Here is a 19,190-nt window from a genome sequence, read left to right on the forward strand (position 1 = left end):
AGTATGAAACTGTGTTGTCCTTTAAGGTTCCTTCAGTTTATTCAGCCATGAAAACAAAGAGTTTGTGTATTTAGGCAAATCAGTCCATGAAGATTGTTCTCTTATGATTAAAATGTCTTCCTAACAACTACATAGTTTTACTTTACCATTTATTAATGATGTTTTTTATAAAGTATGACTAACTTTTTGGACTGTATTTCAAGTGGAAAAGACGAAGAATTTGCATTTATCGACATTCCTTGTAAAAATAATAATAATAATAATAATAATAATAATAATAATAATAATAATTCGTAATGTGCAACTGGTGGAGAAGAAAAAAAAACATCTTTAATAACAGGCCTGCGGCGTCTGAGCTTGAAGTGACGTGGCTCACACGGAGCGGTGTCAAGGGCAAAGTGTTTAATGGGTGAGAGAAAAGAAGTTCCTGGGAACAAGAGGAGTGAGTGAGGCGGCTCAGACGGAGAGATTCCTCAGAGGCTTGACTCCTGCGCGCACAAACTGCCGGAGAAACACGGCTGCTGATATCCACGCGACATCCACAGCTCGGCGGATTTCAGGAGCCGTTCATCCTCTCTGACATGTCACTCTGGGGAAAGTGTTTGCGACGACAACAACAACAACAACAACAACAGGTGAGTGCTCTCGCGTTCAACAACAGCAGTGAGAGGAAACTCTTGACAGCAAAGGTGATTTTTTTTTTACAGTTTGAGGATACTTTTCACAATAAAGAAAAAATACACACCAGATGTTTATATATATTTTAGAGAAAATATTTATTTGTATAGCTTAAACTGTAACTTTAAAAGTGGTTTCAGCATGTTTATGACCATGCCACCACAGAACTTATTAACTCTTGGTCATCATGCTGATACTTTTTTTTTTTTTTTTTACTTTTTTTAATTATTGTATGTCTGTTGTATGTATCTTCCTTAGACACAATCTCACAACACATGGTTGAATTGTTTGTGGTTGAGTGGTTTTCTGCATGTTTTAGATTCAAAGTACAATGACTGAATTGCTGGTTTAATATTAAATGTGATGTTTTAATTCCACACTCATTTATCCTTTATATGGGGACCTTATGTTTTATGTTGTTTTTGGATCATTCCCTAGGTATGAGCAGTGGATTATCACATCCTGTCGAAAAAGCAAACACTTGAATCAACTTCCACAGAGTTCCTGTTGAATCAGCTCCAGCCATGAGTGGAAAAGGCTGTCAGCTCCTGGTGTCCCCCTGCAGCGTGTCCCCATCACCGAGCATGATCAGAGGACACCAGCCCCAGTCCATCAGGATACCCATGTCCTCCCCACAACGGGCCAATCTAAGTCCCTCCTCGGGCATGGAGAAAGTGAAAAGAGGGGGCGCCCACTCCTTTGCTGTAAGCCACGTTGTCCTGCCATCCCTGAGCCTCCGCAGACAGGTGCTGACCAATGGGAAACAGCAAAACATGACGACTCCATCCTTACACCAGCAAGCGCCTGCTCATCACTCTCCAACCACAGCAGCCATGACAACAACTGCACAGACAGGATTCTGCTCCTCTAACAACTGCTTCAAAGGTAAAAACAAAAGTTAAAAAAAAATCATCACAAGCAAAACGTGTGAAACTTCATGTCCAGAACCGTATTTTGTACTGCAGTATTCAATATATTATCCTCAGCCATAACAGACGGCTCAAAACTCAGTCTGTTATTGATAATTAACCAAGCATAAAACTTGTCACTAAATTTGCGACAGAGGAGAAGTGGAAGGAGGTGAAAAGCTCATTAGTGATTAACAGAGCAGAACGCGTCTGTGGCCTGCTCCGGCTGGCGAGGGGAATTCCACAATCTACTGTACAAACCTCAGTTAAAGCAGACTCAATGTGAAGCATGTGAGTTTGACTTAGATTTGTTGAAGGGACACTTCACCCCCCAAATCAAAACATACCTATTTTAACATATTTTTCCTCTTATCTGTAGATCTGTTTATCCATCTAGATCTTTAGTTGTCTCAGATATCAGTTGTAGAAAAGTCTGCCTTCTCTTGAATATAATGGAGGTAGGCGGCATTTGAAAAACTCAGCAGCGATGTGTCTTTACAGATATCATGACCCCGTTATCTAAGATAATCCACAGACCTTGTTGTGAGCAGTTTCATGTACTACTTTCTTGTTGTATCACCGTGCAGAGGGAACCGTGCGTCTACTCATGGAGCAGGGCTGACCCAAATGCTTCGAAGCATCAACCGTTGCCATGGTAACCACACACCTGAATCAGTAATCGAGGGCGTTGGTGTTTTTTGTGTGTGTGTGTGTTTGTTTTAGTGCATTACATCAAAAATGCCCAAACAACAGGATTCATTAATCATCACACTAATTATCATTTGTTATTCTTAATCAAGGAGGCTTAAGCTTGGTAGTTGTGTGCGTCACAGCTCTCATCTAGAGTCACTAGCACTGTACTGAACCTGGGACGGAAACACGTAGTCAGGCTTGCACGTTACAATGCTAGCAAGATGTTAAAAAAACTATCTGGAAAAACTCCAACGTTTGTAAAACAGTTGAATTGTCCCCGAAAGAAGTTGAGTGCCAGATGTGCCAAAGGAGACTGGAACATCAAATATCTACAAGTTTGGGTGATCACAGAAAACTGCAATTGCTAAAATTTGCTGAAAATTTGCGGGTAATTCTCACTGAAGCTTCGAAGTCCCGAAAACGGTAGCCTAGATGAGAGATCAGCTAACTGAGCTAAGTAAGCAAGCTGACGTTGCAGCTTAGCCGAGGAGGACGCCATTGACGTTACCATCCAGCGCTGGAGCAAGATCCTCTCGTCCATGAGTAAGTGCAGCTTCCGTCTGTGCGGTGATATGGTGTAGTTTGGTAAAAACAAAAATAGTTCCAACATAAAAACTGCACAAAGTCTGTGGATTTTCTTGAGTAGCTGGGTCATGATTTCCAGAAAGAGACACTGCTGCTAAGTTATTCAAATGCTTTTTTTTTTTTTTTTTTTTGCACTTTGAGATTTGATGAATGTGGATAACCCACTGTTTATTGAATTTCGGGCTTGGTCCAGCAGGTTGCTCCGTGTCTGGGCCGACCATGGAAGTATTCGGTCAGCCAGCTGCTTCTAACCTGACAGTCACCAGCAGCCCCATGTCTGTTGTCACAGGCCAACAGTACACTGCAGGGCCTGCAGCGCCACCTCCTCCATCACATCCACACAGTGTGCAGATTCCCCACACTGATGCCAGGTGGGCAATATCAATAACAGTATGTGATAGTGAGCTCACTAAACCTTAAGAGTGATACTATAGTGAATAACAACAATCTGTTTCAGATCCGTACTGTCCAGAGAATCCCTGGCATCCACGACGCTAAGTCTGTTCGAAACACAGTCAGTGTTTAGTGGCAGACATGACTGGCCATATGGCTACCGTGTGCTTCCTCCGCTGGGGCCACCGTCGTGGTCCAACCAGGCCAGCGAGGGAGGTGTGCAGCTCAGCCTTCGCCCTGGTACATCCATGTCCGGCACGACCATATCAGGCGGCACAAGCACCTCTGCCTCGCTGCCCTCGTACCTCTTCGCAGGTGACGCCGGAAGCCCCAGACAGTCTCGTGCGAAGAAGAGAGCTCTTTCCATGTCGCCTTTGTCAGATGTCATGGGTACTGATTTCAACTCCATCATACGCACCTCACCTACCTCACTTGTGGCTTATATCAACGGTTCCCACAGCTCCCCATCCTCTCACCCCACACTCTCACCTGTCCAGTCTGAAGGTTATGGTCACTTCTTGGGTGTGAGAGGCAGCTGCATCCCCCAGCCACATCCCTACAGCTCTTCGCAGGCTCTGGCCCCGCAATCAGAGTGTGGCCGAATGCAGATTCTTGAAGAGGGAGGGGGTCTGGAGAGCCAGATGGCTAACATGGTGGTAGAGCAGCAGTGCCTCCCAGAGGAAGGCGGGGCACTGGAGAAGACTTCAGACAGAAACCTGCTGCCACATCTACAGTTACAGCCAGCGGTGTTGAGTACTATCCAAGAAATTGCCTCTCCACACGGGCCTCCACCACCCTACCACTCACACCAGCACATCCACCTCACGAGACGTCACTGCAAAATAAAGCCCCACTCTCAGGACCCTCCCAGGAGCTTTTTACCCCAGGTCCCAATGCTGGAGGAAGAAGAGGGAGAGCTGGAGGACTACGGGGCCCACTGCTGCATGTGGTTGAACTGCAGTGCAGTGTATGAGCAAAAGGAGGAGCTGGTAAGGCACATAGAAAAGCTGCATGTGGACCAGCGGAAGGCTGAGGATTTCACATGCTACTGGGTGGGCTGTCCACGCAACTTCAAGCCCTTCAATGCCCGATACAAGCTTCTTATCCACATGAGGGTCCACTCAGGAGAGAAGCCCAACAAGTGCACGGTACACCATGCAGATCACAGCCACTTCTATTTCATGCAACTTACTATCGTACTTTATTTCTCTTCCTCTTAGAATTAAGATACTTTATGCTATCACTCCTCTTAACAACACAGAGATAGCAAATCGCTCGATCAATGAACATGTTTTTAGTCATTTGTGAGAAGGCTGAGTTAATGTAGTCAAAGCAAGAACATGATGAATTTCAGGGGATCACCGAGTTCAATGCTCAGTGTTCCTTTCAATGCCACAGTATCTATTTGAAGGCTTTCAAGCCTCAGGCAGCAGGGAAAAAAGCCTTTTTCGTGCAAATGCCTTCATGTGCTCTGTGTTTATGGCCAAGGTTTAGATCAAAAATATGGTCTCCCTCTCCTCTTAACTTAAGCCATGGGGTAATTAGCGGAGCTCTGTGATAATTGACATGGGAGTTAACTCAATTATGTAGTTATTAAATCAGCACAAAGGATGCCTAGCACTTTAATTTTGGCATTGCACCGTGGCTCTCTAGTAGCTACTGGGCCTGTCAGCAGCAGGGGGTTTGCCAGGCCACCGTCTGACAAACTTGGCCGTCGTCCTGGGAAGGTGATGCCCTGTCGTCTGGCTCTCTGCAGGTCTAACTCTGTGGAAAAAAGACGTTTTCCGGATTATTGATGAACTAGTAGCTTTGTCCAAGATGGATGATCCAGTTCTTTTCGATGTCGTCTAATTAAATTATGCCTTTTTAGTTTGGTTATTTATTTTGAATGTAATGTGAGTCTAGAATATAGAAACAAGACTAGGAGACTTCAGCTGTACTGACACACAGCAGTGCATTAAGCTAAATGCTTTTGCCAGCATGCTCACATGCTAACAATGCCAATGCTTATATACAGACGTTAAAGTGCAATGTCCATAATGTCTACTATCTCTAGTTAATAAGTTAGTTATGTTAGCATGCTAACATTTGCTAATTAGCCCCAAACACAAAAGCTGAGGCTGAAGGAAATGACATTATCTTTTCAAGTACTTGGTTATAAACCGAAGTATTGGACATAAGAGTTGAACCTAACATTGGCGTTAGATTAAAGGCAGGGGATCACCAAGTAATTGCAATCCATCCCAAGGAGACCATGAATGTCTCTACCCAATTTCATGGCAATCCAGTAGGGGGCATTGTCTGGGCAGCAAGTCTCTCATTACCAATTGTTTTTGCCAATCCATCAAGTAGAAAACTTTAGCTGTGTTTTCACCCAAAGTACCTGAAACTTTTAGTCCCAGGAACTACTTCCACCTGTTGCTGTCTACGTTTCCACCCCAGTCTAAAGATTGGGCAATTTAGTCTGACATTTGAAATAGTAGTAGCTGTTTGGTCTGCTCATCTGTCATACACTTTCTTCTGTAACTCCGTATTGATGTGTTGAAGCACAATGAACAGTAAACAAACTTGTTCGCAGCTGCAAAATGGCGGCTAAAATAAAAATGCCACTAGACCTCAACCAATCAGAAATGTTCAGGAATGCAAGCTCCACATGAAGTTCCAGTGCTTTTGGAAAGGGACTGTTTCAGGGGTAAAATAAAGTCCGCAGACATTAAATCAGACTTTGGTTCCTGCGGTGGAAAGGATCTTAGTCCCTGAAGAAAAGTTATTTGGAAACGCACCTTTTTTCCTTTCAATTTCAATCAAATCCTTCAGAGAAGTCAGAGAATCACCAAAACCAGCAGGATTCATCCTGTGGGGACTATGAATGTTTGTAGGACTTTTCATGGCAATCCATTTAGTAGTTGTTGAGATATTTCAGTCTGTACCAACGTGGTGGACGAGACAAACATTGCAATCCAATGAAGCATTGCAAAAAAAAAAAAATGTATAGATTTTGCACCTCTCTCAACTCCCTCCTTTGTCTTTTCTCACTCCCACTGGAGAAAATGCATGAGGCTTAGATGAGTAATTGACAAACGACTGACCAAACATGCCTCATGCCGCTGCTCTCAACAAGTCAATTATTAACGGCATGCATACCTGCAGTCGACCCTTTGTAACAAAATGCTCACTTATTAGTTGAAGCTCACTCTGTTGCCATGGGGCTGCAGTCGTTGGATGGGTCCATGTTCCATGTAATCATTCAATAATGAAGAAAGTATTCATGGTCACAACCTGTTGCCAAAAACCAAATTGACACAAAGTGGCACTCGTTAGGGCTACAGTAATTATAGCGCAGGCTAATTCTGAGTAGAAAAGGCCAGCGCTTTTCGCTCCTGCGCTTTAATGAGATGTTGTGATTGTGCGTGGATTTTCTTCAGGTCAAGTTTGAACATTGTGTCAAGAGTGCAGGCATTTTTTTCCCCCTCCTTACATGTCTGATATGATTACTTCTGCACTGTGTGAGATTAAAAGGTTGAAGGAAATGTTACATGAAAACTTTAAATCTCACAGAGCAGTTTCAAAAGTACTTTAATGTTCAGACAAAGCTAATTTCCCCTCATCAAAACCGTACAATAGTCCAAGATGTAGCAGACTGTTTTCCTCCCGGAAATGATTGGCAGGTGAATATAACTGAGGCTTGACAAATAAGGTGCAAGCCGGCAGCAGAACAATGAGGTAGCTCTTGTTACACAGTGAACATATAGGGCAGGCCCGGGCTTGTACCTGTCATCTCACAGTATGTTTAATGATGACTGAACTGTGAACAGTTTGTTAGCATATCCTTGACCCACCAGTCTATGTGTCACTGTGATTTAAACATGAGGTTTTGAAAGCACAGTTTGAAACCCAAACAACACATCGTATCACAACAGTCGATGTGAGTCACTGTGTTAATTATGATTTTTAGATTGTTTTTTTTATATCAGTCTGTGTTTTTCCCTTTTCCTAACTGCTTCTCCGATATTGGAGAAATTGCTCGGCTCTTTGGGATTATTAGCTTGTACACTGTGGCCGCTGTGTTTGCTGTCGACACTGAAAATTTGACTCAATTAATCACATTTATAATGAGGAACTTGTGTTTTTATTTTCGGTTATCTTTATTGAATTCAAAATACAGTTAATGTTTTTTTTTTTTTTTGGGGGGGGGGGGGACGATAATGAGCTATGAGTTATTGGCAAAGTTGGCCAAGATTTACTTCATCTACTTTCCCTCTGTATGCATTATTCATGCTGCAGTGATCAATCTGTGCACTTGCATAGAGTGAAATTGAAACTTGAAATGAAACCCTACATGAGCGGCTTTGTAACTAATGTCATTCAAGGCAGGTCTGTTAAGATTTCAGGTTTGACAACATTTCCAGCGCCATCCTTACAATTGTTTGGAGGGAACTAACTTGGTTTTGGCACCAGAAAATGATGCCTGAGTAGCATTACGTTTCACATTACAGTGTCTGTTAATTGCGGAGGAGGATTAGGGCCACTGTGGAAAAAAATGAAGTTCTGACTCTTGTTTCACAATTCTGACCTGAAGCTCTTCAAACTGGAAATAATTGTAGTTGTTATGTGTTATTTTTATATTTTTATAATCACAATAACATCTGCCCTATTACAGAAATATGCTGCAATTATTTAGATATTATAAATCTAAACCTTCAATTTTATGAACGGTCCATCGTAGTTTAGGTACGTTACCAACTATTTAACAGTTACATATATTGTTTTAGATCTCGGATCTTGCGTGTGATTTATTTTGCGGCCAGACTTATTTCTCCTCCTGTAATTTACAACTCAATGGAAAGAGGGACTGAAAAGCTAAAAATATACAGTGTAAGGAAACAGGTTGAAACAGAAAAGAGGGGAGAAATATCAGTGGTGAAGCAGGGAAGAGTGGAGTCTGACCTCAGAGTAAGACTGGGCACTGGACAGGCTCCGCTGGCACCGACTGCAGCTGTCATTGTTCAGCCAGGGCATGAGTACCTGCCAGGACCTGTCAGAAGCTGGCTGTAACACTGATCTACACTGAGGAGCCGTGCTGCTTTCTTTTCAGCCCAAACGTCCCTCGCGACAAACTAAAAAGCCCTCCGTGCTTTACGAGAGCTTCATGAGACAGAGAGAGGGAGAGTTACACAGTTGCCCACCCCTGGCTAGTCCCGAAGTCTTGGCAGCATTCACTTTGGTTCTGAGAGACTATTTATCTCTGTCTGTGCAGTTTTTTTTCTTGTTTAACTCAAGCTTAGCAGCCTGTTGTTAATTCTTTTCAGTAAACTATATTTAGGATTGGTCCACAATGGAAATGAAACTTCTTACGGGGAGCATTAAGTGTAATAGCAACTAAATTGCCAGAATAACTATACGTTTCTGCAGACCATGGATATGTTGAAACTTTACGTTTCTTTACGTTGCAACATTACGTTTCTTTAGGTTCAGTTTTCAATTTTATGTTGTGACGATGCTGTGCTTATGCTGTGGGTAGGTTTAGGCACGGAGACCACTTGGTTAGGGTTAGGAAAGGATTATTTTTTGCTGTAAAATACCTGTTTTGGTCACCAAACACAGCTGGAAATTGTCCCAATGTCTCCTTGTCCCAAGGTTTCACACTTACAAATGTTGAAACGCAGGCTTGAACACTGGTCACTGGCTTGCCAGCTTTCTCACCTGTAACTCCTCCACCATGCTCTCGGCCTCACGATATGAAAGTCAGGTCATAAACATGTAACGCTAACGTGATGTGACACGTATTGTAGAAATGTCAATAGGGTACGTAGCCAAATACAAATTTGAAAGCATCAAAGGTTTGTAGAAACGTTAACTGCCAACATTTTTTCCTGGCGACTGGGCTGGTAATAGAACAAGACTGGAAAGAGCGCCCACATGAAGTGTGTTGGAAGAGGTTATGAAAGGAATTTCTCATTTTGTGCTACTCTGCTGTTTTGGTTCAGTTTCTACTTTAATCTTTTTGGTTGTGTTTCTTAGTGCCTGTTCAACCCTTATGCTTTTATAAAATGTCCACAATAATACAACCACTATCTACCTAAAATCCCCCCAAATTACTGTCATAACATAGCTAAAAGTGATGTGAAAAAGTTCCATTGCATTAACAGGATGGGCTTTTTATAGTATTTAATGAATAGATATCAGTAAGCTGTGTCGTGATGAGAATGAAAGGCAGGTATTTCTAGGTGGAATGCAGAGGACTGTTATTATTAGTGAACTATTAAGCGGAAGAAAAAAACATTTTAATTTGGCAGTAATGACTGAGAGATGTGAGGAATTCAGTCTTAGAGGAAAACATGACAAAAACTGGACATGGTCTGTGTGTTTTTACCATAAGGCTTAGTAATGACATTCCAACCCCCCTAGGAACAGCAAAGAGGGAGAGTAAAGGTCTGGCCTTGCAGAAGAAAAGCTGCGATGATTCACATATTTTGGCCATGAAGTCACCGCGGTTGCATGATGCAGCAGAAAAAAGTTGTTTTCTTGGTTAGGATTGGTATTTTCTTGAAGCCCAAGAAGTCAAGCGCAAGGTCTTGTTTGTTTGTGTGTGTTTGTCTGTGTGTGTGTGTGTGTGTGTGTGTGTGTGTGTGTGTGTGTGTGTGTGTGTGTGTGTGTGTGTGTATCAGGATTAGTATACTGTGACTTTACTTTTTTTGTAATGAGAGGCTACCAACTGCTGTCAAGGTGATGCAAGAAGAAGGATTCGAGGCACAAATGACAACACAGTGATGTGTGCATAAACACTGACCCCTGCTGGTGTAACACACAACCATCAGAAACCTGCTACTTAGAAACAGTTTCTTATGTGTAAGAAATGGCCGTGTTTCTGCCGGGTTTGAAGGAAGTGTGCGTTGCCATGAGTTCCCAAGGCAACCAGGTCCGTCTTTGTTCTGTAAAAGAGAGAAACTTGAAATCAGAAGGTGTACGGTTGTATTTTTCTGTGTAATAAGGAAAATAGGTACAAAATAATTTACTTACTTTGACATATTGTGAGTTGTGAGTTTACTGATTAGACTGCAAAAGCTAAGAGAGCTAGTGAATCAACGTAAAGTCGCTGCTCACACAGATCTGTTAGCTGGAACTATATGAGACCTGAGCTATACTGTCAGACCTTATGAGGTACAAAGTGGTAAAACTCTTATTACTTCACATTCTGTTGATCGTTTTTGTTAATTTCTGAATATTTTAAACAAACACTCATACACATTGCACCTTTAAAACCTGTATTTGAAAAGGTGAGTTAAACTCAAGTTTAAACTACTATTTTAGTATTTTGATTAAACTTTGAGAGATTGCCTATAGATGAATCTGTATTGAATATTTTGTGTTAAAGCAAAAAAACTTTTTGACTCAATTTGTGTGAACTATTTTAAGATCCCAGTATCACTGTGACAACTGGTTTGTGCCTCTGTAAATTTGAGTATTGTTTAGACAATTTTGTGATTTACTGATGTGAAACTCAGGATCATTACTGCAGACATGGTTCGAGGGGAATAACCGATTATTATTCATTTTGCGTATGTAATATTCCAACTTACATGTACACAATATTTGGGCATCCAAAAGTGTGCCGACAACTATAAAGGCAAAGATATTTTTTTTACAAATACATATTCCCAAATTAAGTGCAGTGTAGTAGGAATCAGCTCATTGTAAGAGCATGCAAGCAATACGATAAAGTCTACTCACTACTAATGACAGCCAGGAGTTCCAGTTGTGACTAGATATGCAACCGTCTCCTCCAACCTCCTCTCAAAGCTTTGCTGCTTTAAAGCTCCTCAACTGTCAAGCATGAAACTACAGTAGCAGTGAGCAGTTAGGGCTTACTTGAGTGTCAGTTGAGACGAAATGAAAGTAATTTTTACATTCAAAAGGCTTCCTATATTTTCTCTCCACACCCTCCCACGCACTGAGGTCAGCAGGCCTTTGTCCGCAGTCACTCACAGCTCATAAGCTCATAGCTCCAAGTATGTGTGCAACACCAGATGCTTGCAGAGTTTATACTGAATCTGGAGCCAATAGCCAAAAAATATTGAGGATTTCTAGTTTCTAGTTGATCTCTAGGCCTGCTTTAAATTCATGTAGTGGATATACTGCTAATCTGTCAGCGATGGACTGCATTTATTCTGTGTATGTGCGGTTACAGTTCGAGGGCTGCAAGAAGGCTTTCTCTCGGCTAGAAAACCTGAAGATCCACCTGCGTAGCCACACGGGGGAGAAACCCTACTTGTGTCAGCACCCAGGATGTCAGAAGGCCTTCAGCAACTCAAGTGACAGAGCCAAACACCAGCGAACACACCTGGAAACAGTGAGTGAGCCTCGCACAGACACATACAATTATAGATTTAAAGCTTGTGTATGTGCATGTGTCTTTGTGGAGTCCTACAACTTTGCATATGTCTGTGGTCGTACAGAAGCCATATACGTGCCAGGTGCCTGGCTGCGCAAAGCGTTACACTGATCCCAGCTCCTTGAGGAAACACGTGAAATCCCACTCTACTAAGGAGCGACAGTTACGGAAGAAGGTATATATACTACAATTTTTTGAGTATTTTCCTGTTTGAGAACAAACACTTTTCTTCTTGAGGATATTGTGCACAAGTCAGTGAACAGATACAGTTTGTTGAGTGATAAAATTAACTGACTTGGTAAAAGACAAAGCTTCCTGCAGGTTTTGGTGTCATAAATAACTTTCCACCTTGACAAAATCTCATTAGAGATGATTTCAAGTAGACAGCATCACTTGCTGAACATTACAACCATGAACAAAAAGCTACGTTATCACATTTCATATGTCATTGTGCCTTAATTTGTCCTATTTGACTGATGGGAGACTATCTCTGTGATGTGCTCTCCCCTCCTCTCTGTTCACTCTGCAACTCACAGAAAAGTGAAACTTTCATGAACTTAATATCAAGGTGTGCACGCAATCGGATAAAAATATCCAGCACGCGTGCCTGTCAGCTTATACAGCTACTTAGGTTAGCACTTCAGAGCTAGGTCACCCAAAAATACACATAATTATGTTGTTCGACAGATATTTTCCTGTTTTCATTTAAAAGTTTCACATTATGCCACTGCGGTGTTGCCTAAAATATTTTTGCGTGTGTGAGAGATTCATGCTCTTTAGCTTTTAATGAAGGTGATGTCACCATAGATACAGACAAGGAAGGTGGGTAGGTACTAAAAAAAGTAACATTTTAAGTCTCCCACATGCACCACTTCTTACATCTAAAACTCAAATTACACTTGAATAGTTAATAGTGAAAAAGGCAACCTGATAAACTGCTAAACAAAAGAATCACAAGACCTGACATCCGCCACAAATACAGTGTCACAATATTATCATTTCTGTATTCTTTAACAAGATGTCAATATTTCATTTTTTAATCAAAGTTATCGTCTTTATTAAATAATTACCATTTTAAATTATTTGCCATCACCTTTTTTTTCATTCTTGTCTTTATTGTTTATGGGTAGTAAAGGAACAGTTAATGTGGGAAGAGAAACACATACAACAAAGTTTTTCAGCCAGACTCCCATCAAAGACGCCACATGTAGGTTTTATTTTGAATTGATTTAAGTTCGTTTTTAGTTTTGTTTTGCATAGATTCAGTTTTGGCCACATCTAATATAAAAGACACTTGTATGTATATGTTCGGATCTATTAGGGAAGCTTTTATTACCTTCACCAAGGAGGTTTTGATGTGTGATACGCCTGTGTCCGTATGTTGGTTGGTTGGTTTGTGAGCAGGACTACACAAAAACTACTGGATTTCTACGCAACTTGGATGGAGGATGGGCCTCGGCCCAGAATAGACCCCATTAACTTTGAATAAAAGGACAGATCCAGGATTGTTTTCCTCACTTTCTTTAACATTGCAAGATTGTTAATTTGTCGGGGAGTAATTCATGGATCTTGGAAAAAAAATTGCCATATTTATTGTAGGTGGCTGGTGATGCGGATCCAAATAAAAATCCAGATTTAGCAGATTTCAGTTTTGTTGATTGAATTAAAGGGGACTGTTGGGCCTTGGCGGAGGTATGCACTCTACTGATTGCTATTCTAGTTTTGACATCTCAAAGCAAGATCAAGGGGACCTGCCAGAGGAACCTTAATTAAAAAAAGTCAGATATGTAAAATTTAAAGGTGTTTTGAGGATTATCTGACTGATGAAAAGACATCTACATAACAAATATACACAGTGTACAACAACAAAGTAACAAGGCACAAGACCCGCTTCTTACAGAATACCAATACCGTTTATGCTGCTCACCACTATTTATGTTCATGTTCCATACGTCATTTCTCTAGATGAAATCCACTGCCGGTGGGACCCAGGACACGCTGACAGACTGTTTAACCATCCACCCTCTGCAGCCAAGCCTCTCGCCTCTGGCAAGGATCGACAACAACTTGAACTCTTCCCCTGGTGCGTCCCATGAGTCATATTCTGGTATGTCTTAGTGTTGGCTCTCTGCATGAAAATGTTCAATATGAAGACTACAGAAGATGCTCGAGCATTTCCCCCCGTAACCATGTGCACATAATAGGTTTATCCATTAGATTTAGGCTGTGGTGGACAGCCCTGAAGTGTCTGTCATCCCTGTTCCTCAGCTGCTCCACAGGGGCCGGACTCCTCCAGCAATCCTCACCTGACCCTGATGTGCTCCTTACAGGATGATTACAGGTACAGAGGATTTTTGTGATTATCTGGAATAAAATCCACAGAGCAAATCATTAAATATGTAACTATCCTTCAATGTATGCATTAACGTTTGCATAATGTCACAGGAATATACTTAAAAAGCCTCTAACTGGTAATGTAAATGCACAATCTGCATACACACAGAGAAAGAAGGCTTTCATGTGAATCTTTTTGAAACACTGTGAAATATAACCATGTGCAGCAACATAAGAGTCAACAGTTGGAGCAGTTAGCTCTGCTCAGCGAGCCAACTGGTATTTTCTTTTCATTTTGTATTCCCATTGGCACAGTTACAACTCAAGCCATGACTGATTTAAATGCATCGCAAGGCTTTTTTCTCCCTTTTGATCATCTGAAACAATCAAATTAAACATTGGTTGTCATGGCTTCAAGTCTATAAGCTCATAATTAGAATAATCAGTTTAAGTGAAAGCACTATTGAGTCTAAAAGGTGTTTTTTCTGTTTTTTTGTTTTTTGTTTGTTTTTTTTGGTCTGTGTGAGTGGGTGGCTGCTATACGGCTGGGCAGAGGCTTTAGAGGTTGGGGATGGCCAGCAACACATTTCCCTGGTCGACCCATAGGAAAACATCCCTTCATCTATACACTTCAAAGCAATCTGATAAAGTATTTCTGTCGCTCTGAGCAGCCAGATGCTCATGGCTCCTCACTGGCTGTGATTGTTCTCATATCAGCGGTAGGCCAAAGCATTCACGGCAGGATTCTGGGCAGACAATTGGCGTGTGAAAGCAGACCTCGCCTTGCCTCATTGGTCTCGATCGCTGGAATTAATGGATGCTATAGCCACCGACAAGAGCGGCTAAGGAATTCAATAAGTGAATCATAAAATCTTAAAAATACCATTTAAGGTCCGGTGGGAGAAGAGAGTTGCTGTAATTACTTTTTTTTTTAAGATGTTAAATCGATTGTAAAATCCCGGTTGCCATTTTCTGTACACTTTTCTAGGATTCCTTTGGTTCCCATTCAGTCCTTGTTTATTGTCGGCAAACTCTGGCTTGCAAATGTGTTTCTTGGCCAAACCTGACAGCAGGGGTGTCAGCTGCCATGGCCACTGAACAATATTTAAATGTACTAGTTTAATCCTCTGTATTTACCAATGAGCTACGTGAATCTCAAAGTAATGTCCTTGATTTTCTTAATTTTGTAACAATGAGGTGCAAAAATGAAAGTCCAATAAATGATATTCACTCACTTCACGCACTATTGTGTTGGAAAAAGCCATGAAATGCCCTGAGCTTGTGTTGTACGAGCCATATAGTGTATTATAAGTATATAAGTATAGACTGTCATATATCATAAAGTGCCTCTGTAGCTCCTTTGCTTTTCCTTATATCTTCTTATTCTCGCAGCCATGAACTCTTTGTTAACTGAAACACTTGAGATGGCACATTTTTTTCAGTATCATGCAGAAACTGTTCAATACCATCTATATGCTTGAACTCGGAGAGAACATCCAACATGGAATGCACTGTGTCTCCCCGTTTTTCTATCAGAATTATGCCGTGCTGGAAATTCAGGGTTTACAAGCTGTGCGAGAAGCCACCCAGCTCAGGAAGTAAGAAAGAGGAACCCAAATAGTCAGTCATTCTTTCCTCATTACAAGGATGTAGCAGTGATGGAAAAGTTTGAGCTTAATGAGAGAGCCTTCTGCATTCTTTGAAAAGGTTATTTCATATGTGCCACGTTCTCTGTCTCACCTGCGTCGTTCAAGAGAGTAAAAGGTTGTCTCACAAATTTTCACTTAATGTGTGAAACTGTCACCTTATCATTATCTCATGACAGATGGATTAATTAATGCTTTATTTGTCGACTAGGTGGTTAGCGTGTCTTTGTGTGGAACTGGGGAAAATATGGAATAGAACAAACGCAGCTTTTTTTTTGTTGTTATAATGATAATAATATTTATGTAGCAACTTTTAAAACAGAGTTTACAAAGTAGTTTGACAAAATAAACGCTCAACAGTCAAGACAAAGGAAGCCCGGACTAATGAGAAATTAAAACAAGAAGGCAAAACACAAAAGTCAATATGGGTGGATACAAGTAAAAGTAATAAAAGCAAAAAAAAAAAACAGGAAAATCACATAAAAGCATTACAAATAAAGAGTATAAAAGCAATAAAGGAGGATAAAAAGACGACATCACACAAGGGGAATTAGAAACAGATAAATATTTAAAGTGTAATGTGATCTTTGTTATTTTTGATTTCTTCAGCATTTGACATCATTAAACCACTACAGTATGCGGTTTGAAAACAGAGTATGATAGCCTTCATGTTTTGTTTTTGTTTTTTTCACATATGTTGGTGTTATTGCCTACAGCTTTATACAAACTGCAAAAATATTGTGTCTTACGTATTATTTTAGGAAAATACCACACACTGAATCATTAAAGCACCTTTAGAATGTATTGCATTTCAGCACGCCACCCTTTGAAAAACACTGCCTCTTCAAAGTTTACAGAATATAAAGTAAGCCTTTTCTATACGCAACAAGTATTTAGAAATCTTTTTACCTTTAAAAAATTCAAGCAAAAGTCTCTAAAGTCATACTTGCATGGCTACTGTTTTCGAAATAATTAGTGTAGAAAGGATGTTTCTGCATGGTCCACAGAATACAAATAATTAATAATTGGGTTTTTTTGTAAATAATAAACATTGTTCTTGTTCTTAATTCCACAAGCATTTACTTCAGTCTGAAATATTTCAGGTTTGTTGATCCTTCCCCTCACCAGCTCTTCCCAGGGGACCAGTGTGGGCCTTGTTCTTCCACCTGCCTCCCGCATCCTCCCAACGGGCCTTCTCTGCGGAACAACGGAGATCTGAAGCACCCCAGCCAGCCTCCTGATCTAGCAGATCACAATCCAGGTACTCACAGGTTTATCATCAGTGTATTCTTAAGGTTTTTTTAAATAGATGCAATTACAGTTGACAGGGAGGTTTTGCTGAAATGGGGTTTATAGCACAAGTTTCACATCTGAGGAGCCTATTAGCAAAACGTCTGGGCAGTTTGACAATCTGTTTTGAGCAGATTTTCTCACGTGCACATTAATCGTGCAAGTATATCTTTATGATGTGTAGCAGGTGGCTGCTGATTTTTCTTGTTAGACAGAATCAGGCAGCGCCACTCCATGTACCTTTAAATAGACATCACCTCTTTTCCCCTCGGAGTTGACAGCCACAGTGATGCTGTCAAGGTGTTCAGAAACACACAGTTTAGTTTTAACTGCTGAAGTAAAGACAGGCTTTGAAAAGACAGAAACGCACAATTTGCTTCATTTTTTGCCGTTCTATTGAAGTGTACAATTTAAGGGGAAAAGCTGTAGCGACTAATTGAGTTGTTCTAGATAATAAGTAAGAGTGACACTTTCTCTTGAACCCCATGTTCTCCTCCACAATATATGTTGGGATCACAGCGCAGACCAGCCTCAGGAGTCACCTGATGCAAGATGACGCCTTTGGTGATGATCCAGCAGGCAACGATCTCAGTGGTGTGGCGAACTTACAAACAGCTCTTTCCTGCATTACAGGTAATGAAAGTAAAGTTGCTATAGGATGGGTACTGTTCCACTGCCTGCATCTGTGTATTAATTTGGATGTCTATATGTGTGTGTGCGTGCATCTGCAGGATTTGATGTCCCCAGCCAAGCACAGGATGGAGGGGATTTCTTCAGTGTGGTGGACAACTGCAGCAGCCAGATCTCCTGCATCTATACAGAGGGATGATAACACTCAATTACCGGTTTTGTTTGTTCCATTTAAATCAAACGGCCAATCAGAAGAGCGCTTTAGACGGCTCCGCAACCTGGCGACAGCTTCATTGAGCCAAATAAACGGATATTTGATGATAAAACAATCTAAGATGCTGCTGCCTGGATGAGATAACGTTCAAGGAATTGACTCTTACATTCATTTTTTTTTTCCCCCTCTCTTCTACTAAACCTCTATAAATATATTGGCTTCTGCCGCCATAATAAATGTAGAGTAATGACTGAGCCAACAGGATTGAAATGTTTACTTTCTTAGTTTTTATACAGCTTTGAGTATAACATGTAGTACGTACCTCAAGGGTGACATTTTACACAATCTTCAGCACTGCAATCACACAAAGTATGCAAAGGATCATTTATTAAGGTTTTTCTTAGAACATTTTCTTTGTAACTATAGTAACAAGACAGCCTTACCATTTCACTGTAATATTCATAGATATAACCCGTCGTTTGAATATAGGGTATGTGCTATAAGTGCTTCTGTCCCTAGGTCAATAGGCAGATATGTGTCGGTGAACATACCAGTGATTTTGCATTTTTGAGTTTATTTACTGCAAATTATACACTGCACATTGCAGTAGACCCTTTCTGAAAGCATGGTGGCACGGTGCTGTATGTTATTGATTTCCCACAGCCATTAATGTTTAATTTTCATATGGTATGAAAATGAACATGTGGAGACTTTTAAACTCGCTTGCAGTAGGCCAACTAATACAGTGATAATAGCTGCTTTTATTATTGCCAGTTGAGGTATTGATACGTTTTGATGCAGTGCAGGTTTTTAATCCAATTTGCACTTTCCGCTGCATTACCACGCAGCCATAACACAACTGTAAGTTAAAAAGCAAACGTGATGTCTCTGTAAATGTTTGATTTTTATGTAGTCAAGTGACCATGAGGATGAAAAAGAAAACTATTCACAACTCAGCAGCAATCTGAAGTATAAATTGACTTGTAGTAAATGGGCTTAAATGTGCAGAAACGCTGCAACGGTGTAACTTTTGAATATATTTGGAACGGATCAAGAAAAAAAAGTAAATGATTTTTACCCTTGTTTGTCATTTGTGTCTCTGATACACCGAACTCTCTTGTGGATCAGTTCATAGTGTATCATTTTATATCTTATAGAGCACAACACATAGATCATTTACAAGGTTACAATTCCATCAACCATATTCTACAAGAAGATAAAAATGGAGGCAAGAGATGATAATCTAAGCATTCTATTATTTTACTATTCTTTCATTGAGCAAGACCAAGGACTACTTATACGTTTACAGTTACTGAATAGCTTGTGTGGATTTCTTTGCACACTATAAATCACATTTTCTCAGGCAAAAATAAACTCATTGAGCTGTTGGAGTCAGTATCTCTTCATAGAGTCAGTATCAGTATATA

At 40.7% G+C, this 19,190-nt stretch overlaps 1 protein-coding gene across 1 annotated transcript; it reads left to right on the forward strand.

The window, feature by feature from the left end:
* Window positions 1-1,202: 1,202 nt before the first annotated feature.
* Window positions 1,203-17,798, forward strand: glis3 (GLIS family zinc finger 3). The gene is made up of 10 exons (XM_073478420.1): window positions 1,203-1,563; window positions 3,061-3,235; window positions 3,322-4,405; window positions 11,446-11,607; window positions 11,714-11,824; window positions 13,615-13,756; window positions 13,918-13,990; window positions 16,733-16,890; window positions 17,439-17,552; window positions 17,651-17,798. The coding sequence occupies exons 1-10, from the start codon at window positions 1,203-1,205 to the stop codon at window positions 17,746-17,748; spliced, it is 2,478 nt and encodes an 825-aa protein (XP_073334521.1). The 3' UTR covers window positions 17,749-17,798.
* Window positions 17,799-19,190: the final 1,392 nt, after the last annotated feature.

This window comes from Pagrus major, chromosome 12 (assembly GCF_040436345.1).
Source record: "Pagrus major chromosome 12, Pma_NU_1.0".
NCBI classification, from domain to species: domain Eukaryota; kingdom Metazoa; phylum Chordata; class Actinopteri; order Spariformes; family Sparidae; genus Pagrus; species Pagrus major.

Coding starts and splice junctions, on each gene's coding strand:
- glis3 (XM_073478420.1), top strand. CDS start 1,203: ATGAGTGGAAAAGGCTGTCAGCTCCTGGTGTCCCCCTGCAGCGTGTCC. Junction 13,757..13,917: donor GTCCCATGAGTCATATTCTG/GTATGTCTTAGT, acceptor CCTGTTCCTCAG/CTGCTCCACAGGGGCCGGAC. Junction 16,891..17,438: donor TCTAGCAGATCACAATCCAG/GTACTCACAGGT, acceptor TTGGGATCACAG/CGCAGACCAGCCTCAGGAGT.